General features: G+C 42.0%; 1 protein-coding gene across 6 annotated transcripts in view; it reads left to right on the top strand.

Moving 5' to 3' along the window:
• cep112 (centrosomal protein 112) overlaps positions 1-25,469 on the top strand; it is a 120,790-nt gene that overhangs the window by 44,627 nt on the left and 50,694 nt on the right. For 4 of the 6 annotated variants that reach the window (XM_084926038.1, XM_084926039.1, XM_084926037.1 and 1 more), the window contains 3 exons: positions 8,879-9,014; positions 12,461-12,568; positions 18,313-18,495. In XM_084926038.1, coding sequence (XP_084782164.1) covers positions 8,879-9,014; positions 12,461-12,568; positions 18,313-18,495 — 427 coding nt within the window. The remainder of the gene's footprint in view (positions 1-8,878; positions 9,015-12,460; positions 12,569-18,312; positions 18,496-25,469) is intronic. The other 2 variants (XM_084926041.1, XM_084926040.1) reach the window with 1 other exon arrangement.

The following is a 25,469-nucleotide window of genomic DNA, read 5'->3' on the forward strand; positions in this document are numbered from 1 at the left end:
CATTGTGGAGCCCGGTGGTCCACAACAATCAAGTTTTCATACATATGGAGTCTTAAGCATGTGCATTTCATTAATGTGTCTGCAACACAGTCAGATAAACTGCTGTGACAACTTTTAAGGACACGCAATCGAATGGTGGCGAAGGATGTCTGAAGGGGAGGAATGTCAGTGTTTCTTTGGGCCTGTCTGATTGTTAAATACACAACGCTTTGCAAACACATTCACTATGTTTTCAGCATGATATACTGCTGCAGCTCCTGCTTCGAGGCAGTTGTGTTGAGCGTTGAAAGTGCAGATTTAACTGTTTCCAATAATGATTGCTCACGTACATTGCGTGGTTCAAGAAGTTATTGTGGTGCACAAATGCAGGGCAATGAAACAGCTTTACCTAAATGGAATGTAGCCACACCTAAATAGTGTTGTTAATTAAACTTGTAGCTACAATGTTTCAGAATGCCTACTATAGAGGAAAATATTATTAAAGGAATGGATAAAAAAATAACATGTAATCTACTCTAAATGCCACGTCCAACACTAACTCCTTTAGCTTCAACACTCTCTTCTATCCAGAGCTGCATATGTTGAAATGCTCGACTTCAGCAGACTGCAGACAATCAGCAAACCAACCAGCGAGCCAGTCAGTACATTCCACTGGGTAATTAATCCCATACAGGGCCATATTACTTGGCCACAAGCAGATTATAGTTTCTATGGCAAGACTAGATCATGTTCTGCACAATTAAACAGAGCGCCAGCTCGGCCTATTCAGCAACTGTAGCTCCAGTTCCAGCCATACATGGCCCAAGCTCGTCACAGTGCCATCACTCACCCCGAGTGGGTTTTAGCTGTTTGTTGTAGCATAATAGAAACCCAAAGGTCTTCCAGGGTTCTTCTTCTATGGTCAAAGTGGTCTTAGACAAACACTCTAACAATAACACTGTGGCTGTTTGAGGAAAAGATTGTATGGTTATTACTCCTCTTCCTTTCTTTCGGTCACCATGATGCAACAAGAAAACACATTTTTGTAGCATTTAGTAAATATCAGTGTAAATATCATAAGGTGACACTGATGGTTGTGTTTTCTTATTGTTTGCTTGTCATTGTCAGCCCAGCTACAGAGAACGTCCTTAAACACAGCAGACAGATCCGTTTGTGCATAAATTATCCTTGTTGTTAGTATCAGTAACGAGCCAGTCATTCCCTCGTTTAAACACTGAAAACGGCAAGTGGCCCGTTGGGCTCTTAGCTAATTAAATACTCAGGCTGCATACACACGCACACAAACACGCACACACTTTCTCGAACACACTTAGCAGCCTGATGTCTGCTACCTGCCTGCTGCCGTGGCAACACTGACGGCCTTTAAAGGCGATCCAGCGGAACTTCAAAGTCAAAGCAAGACCGCACGCAGGTTTGTGTGTGAGTGTGTGCGTGTGTGAAGATTGGAGGATGAATGATAAAATTAAACAAATAGAACTGCTCAAGAAGCCTCCTCATTCAGATACTCTGTGATACATGCATCTGTATAATGCATGCACAATGATCCATGCAGACTAATAAATCTATGTGAACATAGATTTATTATTAACAATCTTTGCCTATATAAAAAGAAATATTTAAAAAATCCACAAATTTATATTTTTTTCTTAATAAGTTGATGCAACTGCTGGTTGTGCATTTTTAATGGATCTGATTATAAGTGATACCCATTCAAAGTCTAAGAAGAATATGATCTTCTTGTCCTGCCATGCAAATAAGCATTGCTGTGTCAGTTTGAGTTCCTGGTCTGTGTTACTATGGCAACAACAACAGAAAGCACTACAAAGCTGCGCTGGGAACAAGTTTCTCTCCTTTTTTTTCATCCCAACGTGCCTCAGATCATTACAGGGCATTAGCATGGAGATGGAGAGATACACCACAGATAGTGGTGGTTGTGGATGGGGTAGTAAAGAGAGGAGGGAGCTCATCTGGGGAACAGCTTGCCTGCTTTGCAACAACGACCTCCAAATCACAATTTGGGGAAAATAGAAAACCACTCAAATTTTTAGAGTAGAGAAAAAGAAAAAGGTTGTAGATTATGGCGTTTCTTTTCTCTCTGAGACGCAGGCATCATTTTATTTTTCATGCCGCCCTTCCTAGAACTTGTATCCCAGCTGCGTTAAACAAAACCACGTCTTTACTAAGGCGTGGTGCAAACTTTGGTTTTGTCTCTCTGATTATTTACACTTTGGAGTGGCCGAAGTAGCACTTGACTGTGAGCGGCTATCCAGTTTCACACGCGGCATCATTAATATGATGTTTCAGTCTTTGATTTATTTAATAATCCATCTCTAGTTTAAAGTTTGTCGCTTCCCTACTAATGTTGATTTTTTTCTTCTTTTTTGGGGGGGAAAACGTCGCCTTTTTTCACTGTTTATTCTCTAATCAGCTCTTAGCAACAGTTGCTCAGGCCGATAACGTGTGTTTCCTTCTGGCTGCGTGTCATTGTTCACCTTGTGCATACCCATATGCATTCATGAGATAGGGTCCCTCATGCATGTCCTTCTACTCTTAAAGATAAAGGATTCATCCAATGCCTTCTTTCATGCTAGTGTGTGTGTGTGCGCGCACATTTTCTACAACTGGGTGTGTCTTTGAAGTGGTCTTATCTTTCTCAGCATTCCTCTCCCATGACAGGAGGGATGGAGGGAAATAGGGATGGGGGTCCTGAGAGGGACCAGAGGTAGCCAAGCAGGGGCCATCCAGCAGCACGGTTAATGTTCAGGTGCAGGAGGAGCAGGTGGAGGTATGGATCCTGAATATTCAGGCTTCAGCGGGGCTCAATATTGACTCCCATGATAACTACTTTGAAAGGGGGAGTTGGGAATGGGTTAAGCGTCAGTTCAATACCACAGATTTGACAAAATGAATATTCTGTCCTTTAAATAGATTTTGATAGATTTTTTTTTAAATGAATACTTATTTGTATGTTTATTATTCAAGCTTGTAATGATCAGATAGCACTGCAAGGATATAACTGAGTCGGTCTAACCAGTATTTCCTCCTACTTCTGAATACTGAATTAGTAAAGTAGATAATGAATAAAAATGAGCAGTAATTCTGGTTATTTGTTATTCAGCTGTTATTTGTCATATTTAATCACCCCATCACTTAATGTTCTGACATTTTAATATCCTGCTTTAATGATTTTTAATTGGTTTTCTCTGCTTTCACGGTCGTCACTCGAAACCAAGCTTGGCATTTCTACGCGAAGCTGGTTTTCTTCCAAATCTGCGCTGAGGTTGAATTTAGACCAGCAGGCTCGCTTATAGCTGATGGTTCAGACTGCACGGATTGTCTTCAGGGCTTTCATTGTTTCACTCAACTTCATCTTCCACTGCATTATGTTTGGGATATGTAAATACAGTAGTCTCACTTTAGGGACTTGTGCCTTGTTGATTTAGCATGTTTCCATTGTAGTCTGCATAATTCGTGAAGCCAAATAGCATTTTAAGCCAACAGCAGAGACAGGAAAACCAACGTAGAACAACATTTTCCTAGATTTATCTCAAACTTTTATTAAAAAATTGCTCCATTTGGTTTTTTATTGCTGTAGTTTGAATCGGCTGTATAGAGAGCACAAATAACAGCCTTCCCTCGGCGTGTCTGCGCTACACTAAAGCGACAAGTTGTTTGGAGGGAACAACTTTTTCTTTAACGCCTTGGAACTGAGCGAGCTCCAGAGCTGGTTTGAACAATGACAAACATATATTGTTCTTTGTCTTTTTGCTCCGTCCCACCCACCATGTTTATCCACCTACATACTGCTACTGCCAGTGTGTGTTGCACCAGATTCATTATTCTCTCTCCTTATTGGTGTTTAGGTGTTTTTGAGGTACGACTCACTAACTAGTGTGAGGTAAAGTCGTTTTTCTTCTTCTTCCTCTCCGGGGATTATGCGAGAGCATAAACTTCACAGCAAAGTTTGAAATGTCATCATGTCAGATGTCATATCCTTCTAGTTCTCGAGCAAAGCGCTCCAAAGCGATTCCCTTTGCAACTTCTCCGAGATGTGGAAATCAGCTACTTAGTTATTGCATTGTCGCATATTTCCGTGACTGATCTGGTCTAAGATATATCAGAAAATACTGAAATATATTCAAAATGTAGCATCTCCACTGGCCAACTGATGTGTCTTATTTTTGCTCCACAAATTCATATTCAGCTTGACTGAGAAAAACTGGAAAGCGGTTGCCTTTGAGCGAAGCTTTAATTCTGAATTGGGTTTTTTTGTTCTTTTGATTATTCAACTTAGTTGTTGCATCTTTGATTCATCGTTTTGCTGCAAAATCTTTGGGGCTGGGCAAACTGCTAGAAGGTTGGGGCTTAAATTAAAAAAATAAAGGTCAACAGTCGTGTCTTTAAAGATGCTACCGAGGCAACTGTTCCCTGCAGGCACGCGGACGACTACATGTGTAGATGCCACTGTAGGCGGAGGGCTGTGCTCTTTACGTTTGTGGCTGTTTTTTTGTTTAATTTATTAAAGTGAAATGCTGCTCATAAACAGGGCCAGAACTGTAGGTTGGCTTTAAAGCCATCCAGCTCGACGATGCTCTGTTTTCTATTCCCTCTTTTCTACCCTTTCTGCCTTTAATATTTTCTTGCCCTTGTGCTATCTCTCTTTTGTGTTCACTTATTTGTGGTCTCTCTCTTATTCTGTGTCTGTTTCTGTCTTCTTCTTTTTTTTCCCACTCTCTCTCCCTTTCTCTTTCTCTGGGGATGCAGATGAAAACCAAGCCTGTTTTATTTTTTCTTCAGAGGGCGCTGAATATTTCAGTTTTGCATTTTCTCTCTTTTTATGTGCTCTCGCTTTTTTTCTCCGAGCCCCTTTGATGTGTCTGTGGATTCGTTATCATTCCGTTTGGATGAGCTCACAGACGCAGATGTGGAGGCACTCACATGCACTTGGCTCTCTCTCACACACACACACACACACACAAACACACACTCACACTGACTCTCTGGCTTTTTATGCTAGAGACCAGCAGCATCCACATGCAAGCGTGCATTCTGGTCTGTTTGTCAGTCTTTTCCATGTGCTGCTCCACCCACATCACAGCCCATACAATTCTTAAATGCTCTTGCTTACATGAAAAGAATATTTGCATAAGCAATTAAGAGTTTCGTCTTTGTGCACAGACGTCAGCGGGTGCTTTTGTGTCAACTGCATGCGTGAGCCTATATACAGTAACTTCATTGTGTATCCGCCATGTGCTCGCGCACTCGCACAGGCGGCATGTGGCACCGTGTGGTCAGAGGAGTCCGGAATATGCCGGCATCCCCGCACCCCTCCTGTCTGCCAGGCGGCTGGATGGCGGAAGCTCCTTCACCCTCTCTAGTACACAAACACTCTTCTCTCTTTGCCGCCCTCTCTTCCTCCCCTTTAAACAGCTGTTTAAGGATTGAGGGATAAGAGGACTTCCTCTTTAGCGAAGGCACATCTTTAATTTGAGCCTCCTCTCCTTCCACTTTTCTGACCAGAGATCCATTTAAAGCCAACAGGCCGCCCTGGCGCTGGCACCCCTCTCCTTCCCTTTCCCTCTCCATTTCTCTCTGCCAGGCCTCCTTGACTCCTTTTTCGCTGTCCTCTCATCTCACCCTCGTTGCTCTGTTATTGATGGTGACACGCTGTCTACCGCTGTAGTGACCACACACGTTCACACGTGCGCGCACATACACACACACACACACACACACAGTTATGCTCCCGAGATTTCCCGAAGAGGCCAAGCGTTCACCTGCTCTCCTCAGCTTAAGAGCATAATATGTTTCAATCTGTCACATACTTGAAGTTAGCTGCAGTCACTTTTTATTCTTCCTGTGTATTCTCTGAGGTATAGGCCCAGCAGCCAGCTCCAACTTACTCATAGTGCACTCCTTGAGTAGAGTTGTCAGTCACACAGAGAGTTTGGGATTGTGGCTCATGAACAAAGGCCTCTGTACACGCACGTGAGCGCGCACGCACGCGCAGGCTCGGTTGTCTCTCAAGTGAGACACACACCCAATTCTTTTCTCCCTCTCTCTCTCTCTACGCTCTCCTCTTGGAAGTTTTAAAAAAAAACTTGCTATTTCTGTGACATCCATTTTTCCATCTTCCTCTCTCTTTTCCTCTTTTTTTTCTCTTTTTTTCCATCTCAGTCTCCCCACATATCCTTTGTGTCTGTCTGAGTCCGGAAGGCAGTCGTGCAACGAGACTGATTAATAATTACAGAGTACACAAAATTGGGAAAGAGGCAAAAAAAACACAAAACACTTTGTCGTTTGATGTCCAACATGAGAGAAACCAAAATTACAAAGAGACAGAACTCTATAAAGAGGAGAGAAAGCTTGCACATTCCTTTCTCAATCCTCTGCTTTTGTTCTCTGCTGTTTTGTTTTTTTAATTTTTTTTATTTTATTGCCTCCTCTGTTTTTGCTGGGGGGGGTTTTATCGCCTCAGTTTCAGTTCTGTCTTTATAAACACCTAAAGTTGTTTCTTTGATTACAGGAAGAGATTAACCACTTTACAAAGCTGCAAACCACTATATGCCTTTCTTTAGATGTACTTCCAATTTTTCATTTAATTTATTTTTTAAGTTGTGCACGGATGCTCATAATCGTGCTGCTTTTGACAACCTTCCTGCTTTGTGAAGTACAGATAAATGCACGGAGCATAGTGCCTCCCCCTACCACCACCACCCGATGTGTGCCTGTTGTAATTTAGTAATAGTTGTACTTCTAATTGGTTTAAAGTCCCACTGGCCAGAATTTCATTCTTGCTGCTGCTTGTCTGTCCAGAGGGAATAATTATCCATACCCTCTTAGAGTAGCAATTTACAAGGGAGCAGAAAAACACAGCCACACATTCACTTATACTCAAAGCACTGCATAAGGCACACTGTAAAGAGGGAAAAGTGCACAGTCAGTCATACTGTCCCCCCTGATATCGTGCTCTTCGTGCTTTAATCAGATGAAGCATCTTGAAGGGTTGAAATAGTGGCTGCAGTCCATGTACCCGTTGTTGTAGTTGCACATTTAGTGTTACTTTTTGTGAAAATTAAATCAATTCACGCAATTCTGTTTTTAGCAAAATCCCATTTATGCACTGTACATGGATAACAGATGCTGTCGTTAAATTATTACGATGTTTTTTGGTGTTTTTTAAACCTGGGTGCGCAATTCTTAAGTTGTTTATTCAGACTATATTCGTGCACGCCACACATGTGAGGAGCACGTGTGGCGTCATTAAAATACGAACGTTATACGAGTGTAAGGGGATAATATTTTCCAGGTTTGTGGGGTTTTTTTGGTTGGATTTTGTCAACATGGTTTCATCAAGAAGTGTCATGCAAGAGATGAGTGAATCTGCCAAATTCCAACACTTCGAAATCTACTGTGGGTATCATGTGACAAACACTTGGAGGTGGCAGAACAGATGTGCGTGCTTTTGCGCATTATTTTTCACAGTCAAGTCTGAGTCGAAGTCATTGGTGACAACAGAGTTTTGTCATCACAATATTGAGTATAGAATCATATAATAATAGCAAACGTGTGTCAACTAGTCTGCCGTATATTTATTTTTAATTCTTTAGTAATTTTTTAGTCTTTAATATTTTGCATATAGCTGTGTATTTTCTTATGTCTGCCTTTATTTTAGTTTTTTTTTTAAATCAGTTAATAAACCAAAAAATATGCAAAGAGGTGCAAATTTAGAGCAAGAAGTTTAACCTGGCTCCAAAAATATTTCAGTTCATTTGCATCTCCAGGTTTGAATGTCAGCAGCAATGTTGTCTGGTGTCAGTTTCGTGATTGACTGACAGCCTGTTCGTGGTGTCGCGTGTCTCCTGCCCAGCTCTACCCTCCCGCATAAGCAGGTGTAGTGGATGGATGGACAGAAATTTAAAAGCTGTTTACAAAAATAACACCTTCACACACTTCCCTGGCTTCTAGCGCTGTCATTTTTTTCTACTCTCTATCCCTCCGCCCAGACACACTCCCTTCCCCACCTACCTTCTGTGCGTTAAGCTTGACAGCTACATTGTATATGATGTTGCGGCTGGGCCTGTTGGCTGGGCTCTGACAGTTCTCAGTATGAGGCCATCCCTCTCAGTGTGCCTGTCAGTCCCTCTCCTCTTGGAAGACTGTGACCTGACATTTACCGGCAGTAGCATCGGCACGCCTGCCTGGGAGATACAGCCAAGCATTCCGATGAGCGAGGCTATACCGCATGCACAAGTGACTTATTTTAATTTAAAACAGGGTGAACGATAATGAAGGATCATGGAAAATCTTCACACATCGTTCAACATGGGAAAGAAACTTGTTGTTTGTTGAATATTTCACTCTTTGATGTCGAGAGAAAGCACCACGTTAAAGCACTATCGTGTTTGATACATGAGTGTTGCTGAGTTTTTAAAACTTCTATATTATCAGTGAACCTAAATAAACTTCACAATACATTTATAATCATTAAATTGCAAAATTGTCAGCAGTAGCAAATTAAAACTCATATATGCAAATTAATATGTCATTATTTAATCGTTTGTTAATTTGTCCTCAGGTTCCATAAATACTCCATTTTCAAAAAATTAGAATTTTGCAAAATAATATGGCAATTATTTCACAGTTCAGGTTTTAAAGGGTCAACCAAACCTGATAGAGTGTATGCAAAAAGAACAGTGATGATTTTCTGCTTCTAGTCTATCTTCGTTCTCTGTCTTTTACTATGAAACTACTGTTTTGAGAAGTTCTACAAAAATAAAAGTTTACTTTCTTTCTTAACTATTTCTGGATTTCTTGTCTGCAATTGTGTTTCTATGGCTACGTAGTGTGTGTTCATTTGTGTGTGTTTGGTTTGAAGGGAGAAGGCGAGCCAGCTGGACAGAGCCAGGGAGAGCCAAAGACAGCACATCCAGCAGGCAGATATGGCGCTGGAGCAGTTCAAGAAACAGGTGGAGCTCAGCTCTGAGAAGGCCTACGCTGACATGAAACTGCAGGTCCGATAACGCACATCAGCGCGCACAACGAGCAGCACGCGCCGTAATCACAATGCATGCGAGCGAACACGGGCTGGCATCCACGCACACCTGTTTTCTGTTACACGAATGCATCCATATTCATGCGAGGACTGCACATTCCTCTTGTGCAATGTTTGTGTTTCCTGTTGTGTGCCAGAACAGATTAGTGTTTACACATGCACACACACTTTAACTGTAACCCTGTGTCAGGTTTGCTGTACCGCAAGCGGAGTGAGCTGCCTGCTTGGCAATAACCAGAACAATGGGCACACACACACGCTCTTTATATTTTTTCAGCCTAACCACAGAGAACATATTCTGCAAGGCATCATTTTCCAGCACCTTTGCTCTTACACTGAAAAATCTATATGCAAGAGCCAAGAACATTATCACCCTCAGGCCCTTTTTTGAGCCATCCAGTCATTCCAGATGAATGTAATTATTTGTAATCCCGCTCATTAAGCAGGTGTATTCACTTCACCGCTATCGCACAGTGAACTCACTTGTCAGTGGGCGTGACGTAGGCTGGTCAGGTTCCAGAGGAGAGCAGGTCGCCGCATTAAGCAAGCAGACTAATTAGTACGTCGGGCCTGCCTCGTGATCAGCGCTGCCTCGCTGCGTGGGCTGCTGCTTATTGGGAGAGACTTCCGATCGATACGCACTCGGCTCGAAAACTTCTGATGCTGTTTTACAAGTCAGTTTAGCTATAGGCGCTTTTGTCAAGCATTTCTGGCTATACTGCGTGTGTGCAGTATTGACCAGGCTGCACCGAGTGTGGTCCTAAATGTTTTAAAGGGCCCAATGCTGGAGAGATTATTAAGTTTTAGTTGCTGATTATTTTTATTTATGTATTTTAAATGGCTAATCATTATTATGTCTGAGTGGGAGTTTTGGATATTTGTGGGCAAACAAACTAAACGTTATTTCCCAGGCCTGAATTTAAAATACCCTCTTGTATTTCAAAAAGCGAAGAAGAAGAAGAAAGAAAGTGTGCTGCTTGCATCTGAGCATAAAAAAGGAAGAAGAAGATCCCATTCAAGTAATAAAACATATTCAGGTGTTGTCGAAGCTGGGACTTTCTTGAAGTTTTTGCGTTATTGCGAGTAGACTCTTTTGGATCGGTGCCACAACACTGAATATTTTTAAATATTTGCACAGGAAGACAGAACTTTTGTTTGCCTTCTTTCTTTCTTGTTCTTGCTACTTGAATTCAAGGCCACATGTGTGGCGAGCAATGCCTTGGAAAATGTCTATATCGGTGCGCCACTTCGTCCTGCTACTCTTTTCTGATGTTCTCATCCTTCTATCCTGTTGCTCATTCTTTCTTTTCCTGTTGAGCCCCCCCTTGGCATCCTGATCTCCAATCTGACTTTATCCTCAGCCCACATCAAAGCCATGGGAGAGGGGAGCAGTCTCTCCTGCATCTCTGTCATCCTCACCCCCCCTCTTTCCTCTTCTTTTCCTCCCCACCCCACTTGTGCATCGCTGCATCACGTTCTCCGGCTAAGGCTTTAATGTTGCAGAAAGAACTTCAAAAGAAGTTTTTACTCTCCTTTTTCCCCCCTTCCTTCCTTCCTTCCATCACCCATCCATCCTCTCGTCATCTTCTCTCTCTTTCTCTGTCTGTAGACGGAGTTATATCTAATGGATTATCTGTATCACCCCCTTCCTCTCTCTGTCTGTCTCTCATTTTAAAATCACCATCTCACTTTTAGAGCTTACTTTAAAGGAAAGAGTCTGCCCTATTTTGATTTAAAAAAAAAAAAAAAGAAGAAGAAGAAGAAGCACCACGCAGAATCAAATCTCTGTTGCGCGCATAGTTCAAAGGAGGCTTCGGCATTTTAAATGGATTAATCAAAACACATTTAGCATTTCCTGAGCGTTACACACAGCGTAGCCCAAATACAGAGGCGTTTGAGTAAATTGCATTTCCAATTGTTGCTGATTACCGTCACCTGAACAGGAAAATCTGAAAAAGGTAGAGTGCGAGGAAGTAGAGTACAGGGTAAATACTGCGGAATCCCTTTTTCCACGAAAACACAAAGACAAAGGCTTATAAATGTTTATGTGAACTGCTTGCGTAACAGTGCAAATTATTCAGATTTCAGTTTGAGTAGATTAGTATATCAGCATGCTGCGTCATTCCAGCATCATCACAGGAATTCGTTGTGTTCTTTCCCAGTGGCACTTCATTAATCTCCAATTAAAAGACAAATATTCCCGGAGCGTCACTTTCCTGCAGATCCCGGGTGTTATTCTGGTAGTTTGGTGTATGAGATTTACTGTACTTGCGATTCTGCAGAGATATTTCTAAATATTAGGGGTGCAACGATATACAAAATTCACGGTTTGGTTCGGTTTGATACTTTTTTTTTCGATACAAAAAAAATGTTCATGCCTTTTTAATTTATCATTTATTAAAATTATAAATATATATTTTAACTCAAAAGTACAGTTTTTAAATTGAATGTTGCTGAAACAACAAAATAAAAACAATAAATCAATCTGATTGAGAAATCACTCATCTTTGGAAAAGAGAGTTTATTACAGAGAAATGTCTCTTTCCAAAATAAAAGCTATACTATACGCTTCTTCTGGGCTATATTCTCAGCAGCATATTAAACATATCAGGTCCCCATAAGGAGAATCATGTGCTAACGGCTGTCTAAATGACTCGGGTAAAGTTTGTAGCATGCATGCTTGTTGTTTTTGTCTGCTTCCACTTGTCTTTGCACTAGGATGCTGTCGGAGTAAATGTGCAGTCATATTCGTTGTGTTCCCACTAGTGCTGTCAGCGTTAATCTCGTTAAAATGACATTAACGCCATAACGGCAAATCTCCGTTAACAAGTTACCGCGGATCGCCCCGTGCATGGGGCTGGACGGCGTCAACATGTTAACAAGCTAACTGCGCTAATGCACTAGTTCCCACAAATTGAGCATTGCTTGGCACATCCAACATACTGTTTTACTTTTGTCCATGACGCGCTTACCATCAGGGTCATGCTTCACATGAAAACCAAAATAGTTCCAAACGCCAGATCTGAATGAGGGTGGGGGAGGTTCAATTTCGGGTAGCGTTGAGGCAGTTGCCATGTTGCAACGAGCTTAGCTTCTGTCTTGCTAGCTTGCGCTGCGCTCAGTGGATCTGCACTCGACAGTGCAGCCTAGGCGGAGTAGTCGATCGCAGATCCACTGAGCGCTCAACACAGACAGCATCGTCAGAAGAAAAGTTGATAAAATAAATAAAAAATGTTGTATTGTTCGATACATATGCGTACCGAACCGAAAGCACTGTATCGAACGGTTCAATATCGATACGAGTATCGTTGCACCCCTACTAAATATACATATATGTATACGACCAGCCTTATTCTTGTGTACTAATTAATGAACTTATGTGCTGGATTCTTCTGATGCCTTCAGATGGAGAAGGTAGAGGAGGACCTGAAGCGCTCCAGGTCCCTCAGGGAGAAGCAGGCCAAAGAGTTCTCGCAGCAACTCGACGACCTCAGACAGAAGTTCGAGCAGCAGGTCTGTGAGTTTCTAACTCACTGTGCAATTGTTCTTGACTTCTGTGCTCGTCTCCGTCATCGCCATCATCATGTTATCTTCACTCTATTATCAGCGAGCACTCGGTCTATTGGAGACAGCTAACGGGCGACTGACATCCATTTGGAGCAGTCTTGTTATTCCTCCCCATCTGTTCCGTCTGATTAATTTCTCATGATAAGGGGCATGTTTTAGATTAAGCTTAGATTCCGGCTCAATAAATATCTTAAACGTGGCCAATTGAAAAGTAACGCAATCTGCATAGAAGATGTGTAGCTCGCTTATCACCCCATCTCACTCACTCTTCTTCAATTAAGAGTCGAGAAACCATTTTCACAACCCATTTGAAATCTGGCTCGCTGATAGAGACGCAGCAGATTCAATTAAACCGCAGGAGCCAATATTAGTGTTGGCGGCTGATCTTACTGTGGGAGGCAAAGAGCGTCACTTTTATTTCTGTTACTGTAACAAATGTAAACAGTATTTATATACCAAATAAAAAAAAACCAACTATCTAAATTACTCCATACGAGACTTTATGACCATGTGACACCACGCTTGTTTTGGGCGTGGATATTACTAACGGCTGTGACATCTCTTTTTTCCCCATCTATATCCACAACATGATTGCTTTCCAGGCACCAAATAGCACTCAACCTTTGTGTTAATAAGCATGCTTACACTCATTTCCAGGCCAGATGGAGTTTACGTTGCGTGTAATTTGCTGTAGATCGCTGTAAATGGGGGGGATATGAGGCCAGTCTTATATCTAAGGAATGGAGAAACTGTGCTTCATTATCGATTTGCTCCATGGCTGAACAGTTGGGTTTGTAATTAGAATGGCATTTATAAAATAAAATGTTAAAAAATAGCATCTTTTAAAACCACTTAAATATAAAGACTATAGTGTGTTGAAATATTTTTCAAAACATCCCCGGAAACTGAAGAAAGGGCCGGGACATAAAGCGCTTCACTGGCTGCTGCAACGATAAATCGTCATATAAATAGACACTGCCGGTTAAACCATTAAACAGATTGCATTTGCATCTAAAAGACACTGTCATCCCCATGTAACCATCCAGTAAATGCAAAGAGTTATCAGTGTTTTGAATGCCAGCTACAGCGTATTGTTCTGAGAAGTCATAACTAACGGGTAAACGATCAAAGGTTTGCAGGAAATATTGAAGTGACGATTATCAGCCACTGCCACGCTGAGTGGGGGTGCAGTTGACAGTTGAAGACAGCCACATAGGGTTAGCGGCATATCAGAAAGGCTTTTGTCTTAAAGATAAAACATACATGAAAACAATGGACCTGTCTCTGTGATGATTTTGATATGGGAGCTGAGATTTGCTACAAAGAGTTTGGAGGGAGGGTGTTTTTACACCTAGGCATGTTATTATTCATGAGATACTCTGCGACCAGCCGCTTAATGTTAGACATGCGTTATATATTGTTTTGAAGCAACTCCACATTCTTTACTTGTTTCCTTTCTCTCGTGTCTGTGTGAGAGTACATTGTGTTTTCACTCCAGAAAAGCTGGTGTCACAAGATTTCTGGGGTCAAGGTAGTTCATTCAGATGTTCACAAAAGAACATTCCCTCAAGTGCAGCTTCGGGGGGGGGGGGGGGGGGGATCTGTGTGCGAAGGAGTTGTTTTCCACTTGACCCCCAAGGCAATCAGACATCGTGGTTTCTGACAGAGCTCTTCCTCTTACAGTCTGGGAGACGTATCAAGATTAAACGGCCCATCGCGACCTTGAGAGTTTAAATACACAACCGGCCTCTTTCTTCAGATGTTAGGTTGGAACAATAAATACTAAAGCAGGCTGGTTTATTGTACAAGTCGACCGGTGATATTGGTATCAGTGAATATGTTGAGATCTATGGGAGAATGTGTAGCTGCAAGAATTTGGTAAAAGTATATCATACAGGAGGGGAAAAATAACACTTATCAAAATTTATTTGGGAGCAAAAATGTTTTTTCTAGCCAGTGATAAAATAATAATAAAAGTATTGCATTAGCTGTTCAGGAATTTCGGTCTTTTATGTAATAGACAGTTCTCCATTTCACAAACTAGGATAATTTTTAATACAAAATTGTTTTTAAAACTGAAATGAAATGAAAATCCTTTGCAGTCAGTGATTGCCTAAAGTCTTAAACCCATGAACATCACTAACATCCTCCCTTGCGATCCCCTGCTAGGCCTTTACTGCAGCTGTTATTAGATGCTGCTTGTGTGTGGGTCTCTCTACATTCAATTTCATTTTCAACAACAGAAAAATAGCTCTTTTGGTTTGAGATCAGGTAAATGACTTGGCCATTGAAGAACAGGACCTCTTTGGTTGCTTTTGCAGTATACTTTGGTTCATTATCCATGTCATCTTGCTACTTCTATCAGCAGACATATGACCAATAAACACTAGTGACGTAGTTACACTGCCATACATGAATATGCATGGTTATACTTGGTCATACATGCCTGCTAGTTCTAGCTCGGCCGTACATGCCCATGCTACGACACTTTTCTTCCACCATCTTTGATAGATGATGTGTATGTTTTAGATCATGAGCTTTTTCTCTTCTTCTACATTTGTTTCTCGTACCTTCATTCTGGTACATGTTGATCTTGCCCAAATTGTATCCATTTTTTTCCCCAGAACTATCCGGAGTCTTACATTTTTTTTCTTGCTAACTCTAATCTAGCCATCTTGTTCTTGAGTGTAATGAGTGGGTTGCACCTTTCTGTAAGTTCTTGGCTGTAGACTTTGGCAATAATACACATAGCTTTTCAAGTCTGTTCCTGATATGGGTTGAGATTGTGAAAGGGTTTTCTTCACCAAAGAGAGGATTCTACAATCATCCACTTTAATTGTCTTCTATGGTCTATTAATTCTTTTGGTGATGCTGAGCTGGGCAGCGCATTTCTTATTTCTACCATGGTACCTGATTGCTGATTTGGCCACTTTTGCAGTTTTTGCGATCTCTCTGGAGCTTTTCTGGGGGCTTTCAGCCTAACCCTAACCATGACCTTTGTAATTCAGAATCAGTGAACAGCTACCGAATCCAAGTTCAATTCCATCTGCTTGATTTGTTGTATAATAACGAAGGAACACATATAAAAATGGCTGTGAATGCAATAATTTTGTTGAACTCTTTGATTTAAGTGAAAGTCTGCACTTGAGTCACATCTTAAATGGTCAATTTAAAATCTTCTGTGTGCAGAGGCAAAATTACATGTGGATGTACAAGACGATATGTATATTGAACACATATTTCAGCAATAAATAGAGTGGCCAGTTGCAGTACAAACCTATAGTGAGATTGAAGGTGTCTTTTTTTTTTTTTCTGTTCCTCAGTCTCTCTCCACCCGCCTTCATGCACCCCATTCTCCCCTGCTGAGACCAGACAGGCCTTCTGTTCTACTCTGCTTTCCTCCCTCCTCTCCCCTCCGCCTTTCCAAACATTTTCAGATTTCCCTCCCCAGGGTTGAAAGAAGCCTATTACCTCACTGTCCTGCTTCAAGGCATGCAGCTCACACACATACACAACCATGTCAGTCCAGGCTGACGGGAGTCGTGCTGTGCAGTAACACCCGACTCACTCTGTATCTACGGCACCCAGCTGTGCCATACCCGTTTCAGTCTTCCCTCATAAGCACCATGCCGGTCCCTTTAAGAACCACAGCATCCAGCATCCTCTAGTCCACAGTGGCGCTACGTGATGTCACAGCCAGGCTCCTTGCTATGTCTGCTCTCTGTCATCTCCTCTCCGTGCTTTTCTAATTTTTTTTCCCACCATCTTGCCCAATTCTTTATCCTAATTTCTCCCGAGATCCCCTCTTTCCTCCAAACCTCCCCCCATGGGCCGAGAGTCTGAGCAGAAAGGAACAGTAAGTCAGGACGTCCTCCGCCACTTTCTCTTACCTGCTGGGGAGTTCTTGAAGCAGCTGCACGCTGCTCAATCCCTCAGCTCTAAAATGTACAGCTGTATGATTCTGACTCTTCGCGTGGGACAACGCATTCTAGCTGTGGATCTGATTTGCATGTGTTATTTTGTTAAATGGGAAAGGAGGTGAAGGCGGTGCAAGTTGTCACTGGAATTTTCTGTAGACATCATCATCGGCAGCATGTGAAACATGTTGCGCTTGTTTCGTGTGGTGTTTGCCTGCCTGCTGTCCTGATCTGTTCTGAAAAATGGCATGTGTGTGAGGTTATCCTGAGGGTGTATGTAATTGTTTACTTCTGCCATGCCATCAACTAAGCCTCAGAGATAAAATCCATTTTTATTCAGTGATATATCCTTTCATTGCTATTTGCTGAGGTTGAAGTTGAAGTTCTCCCAAAAGTAGAGGAATACATTCTTGGCTGTCTAAATCAAGTTTCTATTGTGGCCTTCGTCTCAGTGCCAGGGATGGAATCCGGCTTCCTGTAGATAGCCCCTCATTCATCACCTGCTCTGAATAGCAGGCAACTTTGGAAGATATAACCATGGATAGAGCAGGCAGCGGGCACAGAGGCCGTTGATCTCCGCTTCTCTGGCAGGCCAGGTAGGGTGCCGTCATGCACAATGTGCGGGGGATTAGCTTCAAAGCAGGGAGGCAAATGGGCCCCAAGCCCCTGCTGTCCTTTCAGGGCTCCGACTGGGCCTGCACGGTGGGATGGTGTGGGGGTCACTTGTCTCCCCGCCATGGGGGAGTGGGAACGGAACGGAGCCTGGGAAAGGCTTGGGGGCTTGGGGCTGGGAGCTTCACTGGCAAGGCTCACCTCTCAGCAGGTGACTCCGCTTACAGCCAAGATGGAATACAGACTTGGTTCAGCTGACAGGATGATTAAGCCCTGAAAAATTGGGGCTTTGCGTCCCATTAGAAGTGTTTTATTTTGCTCTACTGTTTTGCGTGTAGCTGATTGCAGCTCTGTTGAGACTAAAGGCTTTGCTATGGTGTTTTTAACCGCTAACCACGCCTTCTTATTGAATGGTTGGTGCAGGTTCTTACGACACGCTGACTGCATTAGCAGCATAAACCTCAGTTACATTCTGGTGGCATAGACATTTACATTTTGAGAAAATGGAATTGATTTTCATTAATATGCGCATTTTCTATCAGTTAAATTCACTCATAGATTATAATACAGTACCAAGAATATTTTAGCACCTTCTCCTTTCACCTCTCTTTCCATTTTTTTTTTCTAATTTGGGTTTATAATAATCATCATAGTCATTGCCTAAGCCGATTTTCACATGCTGTCAGGCGCATAGCATGGGGCATTGGGTAGTTGCTGCAGCCAGATGGCTAACCCCTACCAGCTTGCTTGCATAGCCCAAACTCGCGGCTCTTTTATATGCCGATCCCAGAATAAGGCGAGGGGGACAGATTTGAAGAAAGAGGAGTGGGACATGGAGGGCCAGTCTGTACAATTGGCAGGAGAGGCGGGAGGGCGGGGGGAGCGAGCCAGATGTAAACACATCACATCATGTCGTCCTCTGACGACGTGAGGAAGCGGCAAAACTTTTCTCGCTTTTTTTCCCCCCTCCCCGCACTTTCCTACCAATTTCGCCAAATTTGGCTTGGCACACGGGGGTTCTTGGGTGGAGGAAGAGGGTTTGACGGAATAGGACGAAGAAAGGATGGATGGATCGGTGGATGGACAAGTTGTCATGACGACAGGGTTGCTCTGAGTGTGTGTTGGCTGATGAAGTCTCTCTTTGCCTGCTTGTCCAATCAGATGGCTGAGCAGCGCATGCAGCACGAGCAGGAGAGGACACGGCTACAGCAGCAGCACAGCGCGGAAAAGGACAGCCTGGTCCAGGAGCACCAGCGGGAGGCGAGCAGCCTGGAGAGGCAGGCCAGGGCCGCCCTACAACAGCACCAGCAGCACACCCAGGAGTGGAGGAAGCGCGATGCCCAGGTAGGGGGTCTCCACTGATCCACGCACTCGCATGCACACACACACGCGCTGACCCGCCGGTCTCCCGTGGACAACCATTTTGTATTTTGCTCATTGACGTTTTCCTGGGGTTTCAAAAGCACAGCAGGTTGAGATACTTTTTTATTTGAAGCAAGACATATATTGACGTGCGGCGCGAATAATTTTAGAAACCGTATGTTCAGCGCGAGAACACAGAAGATCCTACATGCTGCCGTTTGAATTAAAATATGTTTTGAAGCAGTGTCGCGCGCGACAAAAAAGTTTTTTAAAAATGGAATAAACAAAACGCAGAATGGCACCGTCCCAACTTCAAACGATTTCCCCGTTGTATTTTAACTCACTTTTTATCGCAGCAGGCTTTGTGTAAAGTGTAAAGACCAAAAATCCAAAAGACCCACAGGTATCTATGTAAAGGGGAAGAAATCAACGCTGTTGAGTGCCTAGCTTTTATTCCACAACCACGGTTTGAATTTGTGTTTTAGATAATTGTGGACGCCCTGTAAAGCACTTTTTAGTCCCACCAAAGTGAATTTTTCTGCCTGCCATTCTCCTTTCACCACAGGTAGCTATCTCCCTCTGGAAAACAGCGATTATTCTCTTATTGCAGCATGGTCAGCCACAATGAGTGTATGACATTTTGGGTCTATATTAACGGATATCCCTGACAACTGAGAGACTATGTGGTCACCATTTAACCAAAGCAGCAGGGTTTCATCTCAGACCCCATCACGCACTGTCTTCGCCTCTCTCCAGCCTGGGCAAGACTGGAGCTCTGTGGGAAGCCATTCGACAAACCAGCCCCCAGCTGGGGTTTGTATTTGACTCTTCAAGCTTCTTGATGAAATGAACATTGGCAGCATGTAGAGAATTTTGTATATTGGCGGTTAGCTGACGATGGGAGCCCAGAGAGACTTTTGTTACATTTGTGGACCGAATTTCCTCACACCGACTCTGGTCACTCATCGCGAATGGCGAGGAAATCAAACCTAGACAATTTTCTGGTTAGTTTTTGTCCTCACAAGACAACAATAACTTTAAATGCAATAAGAATGAAATAGTTTATACCTAGTAAAAGCTAATATGCAGCAGTGTTATCCTTTAAGGAGTAATATACACCTGAGCCTCCCCAATTAGACAAATTTGATCAGTTTATCCTGTGTCTACGGTTTGAGTTTTAACATTAAAACTAGATGCAGTGCTCCTACTTAGTTTGAAAATGAATCCATATTTAGGATACGCTCGGATTTGTTTACTATAACTTTTATTTTCTCGACCCCGTATATCTTTTAGCCATATCAGTATACTTCTACAGTAGCCAAGTTATTGCAATATAAACCATCTTCAAGGCTGGAAGCTGTGTCAAAAGACTAACCCAAAAAAAAACTGAGATGTTTCTTTAGATGCCGTCACCACAGGACATTTCCACTGATAGCATGTCGCCCTGCTCGTGTCAACATGACGTGCAGTTTGACAAATCTCACAATCTCAGCTAATGTCAGTCACACAATCTCAGCAAAAAAGCAAAAAGCAAACTTCCCCAGTCCTCATTTCATATTCTCAGTTCCTGTTTGCTCCTGCAGCATTTTCAGCAGACATCAGTCGCCTGCCTAATGTCAGATGTTAAAGCGTCAGAAATCAGGATTTTTCACTCAGGCCTCTGAAAGATGGAAAGATGGATAACTGATGGTTTGTGGGGGGGTGAGCTGGTTTGACTTCCTGTGTGAGAGCAGATGCACAGATGTGCTGTTTGCTGTTAAAAAAGAGCCGCAAGCTGGCAGACTGTCAGCCCATATGTATTAAAAATATGCCTATTATATACATACTTATTATTAAACACAACTGCAGTGCTAAAGCTGTTTTTTTCCACTTAGAGCTCCGCCACACTGATATCATCACTTTGCTAGCATGGCTGTTTACATGCGTCTCTTTTAAAAAACAATGTGTGAAAGTTGTGATATAAGAATTTAATTAAAAACAACTTTTTATTTTTGTTGCATGCAGACAGTATGGAGCAATTCCTTGCAGGACGTGTTACCGCTCATTCTTTTTTTGTGTTGCCGAGCTCCCCCTCAGACAACAGTGGACCATAATATCATCAAGCGACAGTCACAACATCATCATATCATAACAGATAGCTCAAAGGCTTGCTGTGGCAATAGGGCTCAAGCCCCTGTTTTTTTTCTGCCTAGCTCTTCTCACTTTCTCTTAGTCTTCCTTGAATCAGTGGAAGGACAGTTGCAGCTAAAAAAAAGTTGGCAATGACAGAGAACAGCTAATGTCTGTCACACACTCTCAGGGTGAGTAATGCCCACTCATCCCCTTGATGTGGTGGGACACTAATAAATAGCATTCCTGTCTCTTGGCTTGTGTTTGAGAAGCAGAGCCAGTGAGTCGACTCACACAGGGACACACTGTCCTCATCCCACCAGAGTTTATCATCCAGGAAACTCTGGATTCTTCCACTATGTAGTCGCCACTCATAATAACAGCGGCGTTATCGGGGCTACGTTTGCGTAAAGGACGATCATATGCAAGGAGTTATCATTGTTTACATGTTTACATATCAGTCTTTTATAATCACGGGATTTCTAAAGAGAAAATATTGTAAAAGAGAGGAAAAAAAATAACATGGTTCAATGTTCTCATTACAGAATGAACCATAGACTTTGAGCTGGTTGAACCATTAAATTGATGAAATATCTTGCTGGTGAAACATGTTTGCACATAGCGTGTTTTGTTAGCTGATTAATGCCCCCCAAAGGACGAAGCAGCACAAATAATGATGGCATGGACTTTCTCACTTCCATTCTGGAGACTCTAGCAGTGTGTGTGTGTGTGTGTGTGTGTGTGTGTGTGTTTATATACTTACTAAAACTTACTATTTTGTACCTCTAAACAGTAAAATATCCATAATAAAAGAAAACAGACAAGTATTGGATTTTACAGCAGAACATTTCAGTATGTTGTTGTGTGTGCTATTGTGTGCTATCACATTTGCGATTATTTATTTTTTTTATTCATTTCTGTTTATTTTGATTCAATTTTTTTTTCCTGCGAAGCTTTTCAATTGTTAAACATTAGTAAGAGTTTGACTTCAAAAACTAGGGCCAGCATTATAAATTAATTGGAAGTTTGTGTTTGTATGTGTGTTTTTTGTCTTTCTTTTTTTTCTTCTCTGCAAACATCAGGATTGTTTGTTCTATGCAAAACCCATCGTTCATATTTTTCCACCTGCCCCTCCTCAAAACTCATTTTATGGGTATTATTTTCCCGAATAATTGTGTTTTTTTTTTTTATAAAGGAACGTACGCACCATCTGAACTTCAAACAGCATGGGGGAGAGAGCGCGAGTCTTGCGGGGTCTTTCTTCTGGGCCGTAATGGACTAAATAATGATGCTGTCAATTTTTCAAAGCGCTTCATTCCCAAATACGTGATTAAAATGAGTCAAATGAACAGGGTGATGACAGGCTGAGTCAAAGGTAAAAAAATCAAGAGAACAAGAAAGTGCAGTTAGAAGGGTGTGTGTGTGTGTGTGGAAGGGGGGTGGGGGGCTCATTTGTTGTTTCAATCCTTCCATGTTGTCATTTATGAAATGATTGGTCCCCGGGTGTTGTCAGGTAAATCTTTGTTACACGCTGATTTCAGTGGCACGTGAATATCCTCCTGAGTTGAGGTGTCATTGTGTTTGTGTTTTTCTCAACAGATTTCATCACGTTTTCTCACGGGGGAGTATTTATGTTAGAACTCAGCTGATTTTTGTTTTTCACTGGGGAGCTATTGATCATGCCTCAAGTCATCAGCGAATGCTGATGTTCTGTGATGTGTGGAGTGTTACAACATGCTCCCCTTTCAACCCCCAAAGCCATTTATTATGTGCATACATCACATGTTGGATTCCAGCCACACACGTTATCTGCCTGACAACAGCGAATCATTCATTACACAATTCAGCTACACATTTTAATTGCCTATAAGAGTCAAATGTCACACGTCAGTGCATGCGTGTGTTCTACTTGACTTTATACTTTGCAGATAATTGCAGAGTTATTCTGTTGTTTATAATATTTGTAGGTTAGTTTTTTGGGGGGGGAGTTTTTTGCATACAACACTTTTTTGAGTTACGCAAGTCGAAAGATTATGAGCGCTCACTGATGAAACAAACAGCTTCAGTTATCCTGTTCAACTGCAGAATTCTGAGATACTAAATTAGATGTTAAGTGAACAGTCGGCGCTTATAACCCAAACCACCTTGAAGGAGGCCATATATTTATGTTCATACCCCGACATGATGCCAGAGTCCAGAATTCTGAGCGATGAACCAAAAGCGTAGTTATAGTCGTGATATATTGTCGAGATCGCTGCATGCATCTTTGGCAAAACTTGTTACCGTCACACTCAAAGTGAAATTTTCAAAACTTCGTCGAGCTCTGTTTCAGTAAAAATGTCTCGCACTCTGTTTGTGTTTATATGTAAATAATATGCATTATACATCACATTATGCAACACTGTCACCTTTATTACCAAATAATTGCCTTTGAAATTCTGTCAGAAAGCTGTGGATACAGAAATTCATCATAAAAAAGAAACTGTTAACTTAATATTGCGTAAATAGAATAAGATAGGATATTGCCAGCTGTATGCGCAGAGATAAATATTTCTGCCTGCAGTCAGAATGTTAAACTATAGACCTCACTTGTAGGATGCGAGTCGAAATGCGGTGCCTCCAAACGGGGTAGTGCTCACATTGTTGACGAGGGCAGTAATTAGAAATGCCTCCAGCGTGTTTCTTGTGCTATTCTTGACCTTGCAAGTGGATACTTTCTGAATTCTCAGAGTTCGGAAATCATGAAAACAACTTCCTGCGTTGTTATCACAGCTCACGAGTTCAATCTGCAGGAACATAAAGGTGAAACTGCTAAGAATATTTATAGCTCTGTTACATTTAGCTGTAACTGTAATACATAAAGCTAGTATGTACCAGTATGTACCATATGTTATTAGTTACAGCTGTGTCTGAAAAGGGTTTTGTCATGGTCCCTTGATAATGGGCAAACAGATTTCTCTCCTCCATCATTTTCTTAGCTCTAATGCTAATTGTGCTACAACAGTATACAGTAACTATAGAGTAGAGCTGGTCTAGACCGACTATGTGATTCTGTGATAGCATCATCTGTATCTTTTCTTTCTGCATTATGTTCTTTAATTTCATATTTTGGTCCATCTAACACACTCTGACACTGTACCTTTGATGAGTCCCTATCGTCCAGTGATACCGGCCGACTTAAATGAGGGTTGGGCTCTGGTTACAGTTACAGTCTCATTTCATATTTAACATCTGACATTAAAGTCTCTAAAAGAGCCTAATTGGCATACCAGCGGAGTAATTATGCAAATCTGTTGAGACTCAATTAATGTTAGATATACTGAACTGATTGCACGTTTTTCCTCATTATTTTGTTTTCTGTTTTGTGAAATCGTGATAAAGCATATTTACAGATACCCATCGTTTATTATGCATTTCTTCATTTTAAAAATGAGCCATTTTGTTTTCTTCACAGAAGAATCACTGCTCATCCTAGCTGTGCGGCGTTGTCACTGTGCAGTTTAGTGGAGAGTAGGAGAAAAAGCAGTTAGTTGTGGTCTCGTAGAGGATTTTAGAGAATCTTAATACAATCTTTATAAGTGTTGATAAAGTCTTATGACTCATCCTCACTTGACTGTGATATTTTCCCTTGATTGAACTCTTATTCAGTCCTTAACCACTCTCCCTGAGGTTGTTTTGCCAGTGTTTTGTCATCCTAGCTGACACGGTTTGACCCAGTATTTCATCTGACACTCTTCTATTGTTACCAAGAGCTGCTCCTTCACAGAGCTCCCCATCAGCCTGCTAACACGTGCCCTCTTGAAGCGACTGTGTTCGCTCCCCCCAATGAAAACATGCACTTTTGGCCTCTTAAGTTCCTGAAGTGTCATTGCCAATGTCTCTGTTCTGGTAGATTATGTTCTAACTTATTAAAAGATTTTTTTTGGAGGACACATTCCCAACATTTGTTAAAGAGAGAATTATACATTAAAGACTCTTGAGGGCTCAGATCTCATAGCTGCTTGCACTTGAAGAAGGCACTAGAGGAGCAGTGAGACTGGTAATATTGAGAGACAGAAGAGTGGGACGCAGAGGATTGCATGCGTTTGTTTGTTTTACCTCACATTCTCTCTCTCTGAATGCACTGCATGACAACCTATGTGTGTGACAGTGTGCCATGTGTGGCTGCTTCTCTGTGTAGGCATGTGTGTGTCTGTATGTGTGCAAATGGATCTGTGTGTGTGTGTGTGTGTGTGTGTGTGTGTGTGTGTGTGTGTGTGTGTGTGTGTGTGTGTGTGTGTGTGTGTGTGTGTTTGTGCCAATGTAGAAGCGAGTGAAACACAGCCACAACATCTGCCTGTTTTTGTGACACTGCTTTGAAGTCTCCCCAGTGCCCGCTAAAAAAGACTTCAGACACTTTCTGTCTGATTGCCTTAACGTGGCGTTGTCCTGGGATGCCCAGGCTTTTGAGGAGAGGGAGGGGGCAGGAGCCTGAGCGCACAGTGCAAACCACAGTAAGAGGAGTAAAAAGAAAAAACCCAAGGAGAGTAATGAGGATGTGCAATAGCTGGGGAATACATGCAATACAGGTAGGGAAGTGTGAAACACTGCAATTCATCTTAGATCCACCTACACTTAACTACAATGCTCTTTGCTCATTGCTTGTAATTTGTGTAAAATGATTACAATATGCCTGCGAGGTGTTTTATTTTTTTCTGTCCATTGCTGTTTACAGTATTGAATGTATGTGAATACAGCTAACTAAAGTAGCTGTAAGGATATAAGGCACATTTCAATGTAAATTCCCCCACCCATATTTCTTACAGATAGTCTCCATCATCCCAAATATGTGATGTAGGTTTGACAAA

This window comes from Perissodus microlepis, chromosome 4, assembly GCF_051167445.1.
Source record: "Perissodus microlepis isolate ML-2025 ecotype Zambia chromosome 4, ASM5116744v1, whole genome shotgun sequence".
In the NCBI taxonomy this organism is placed as follows: domain Eukaryota; kingdom Metazoa; phylum Chordata; class Actinopteri; order Cichliformes; family Cichlidae; genus Perissodus; species Perissodus microlepis.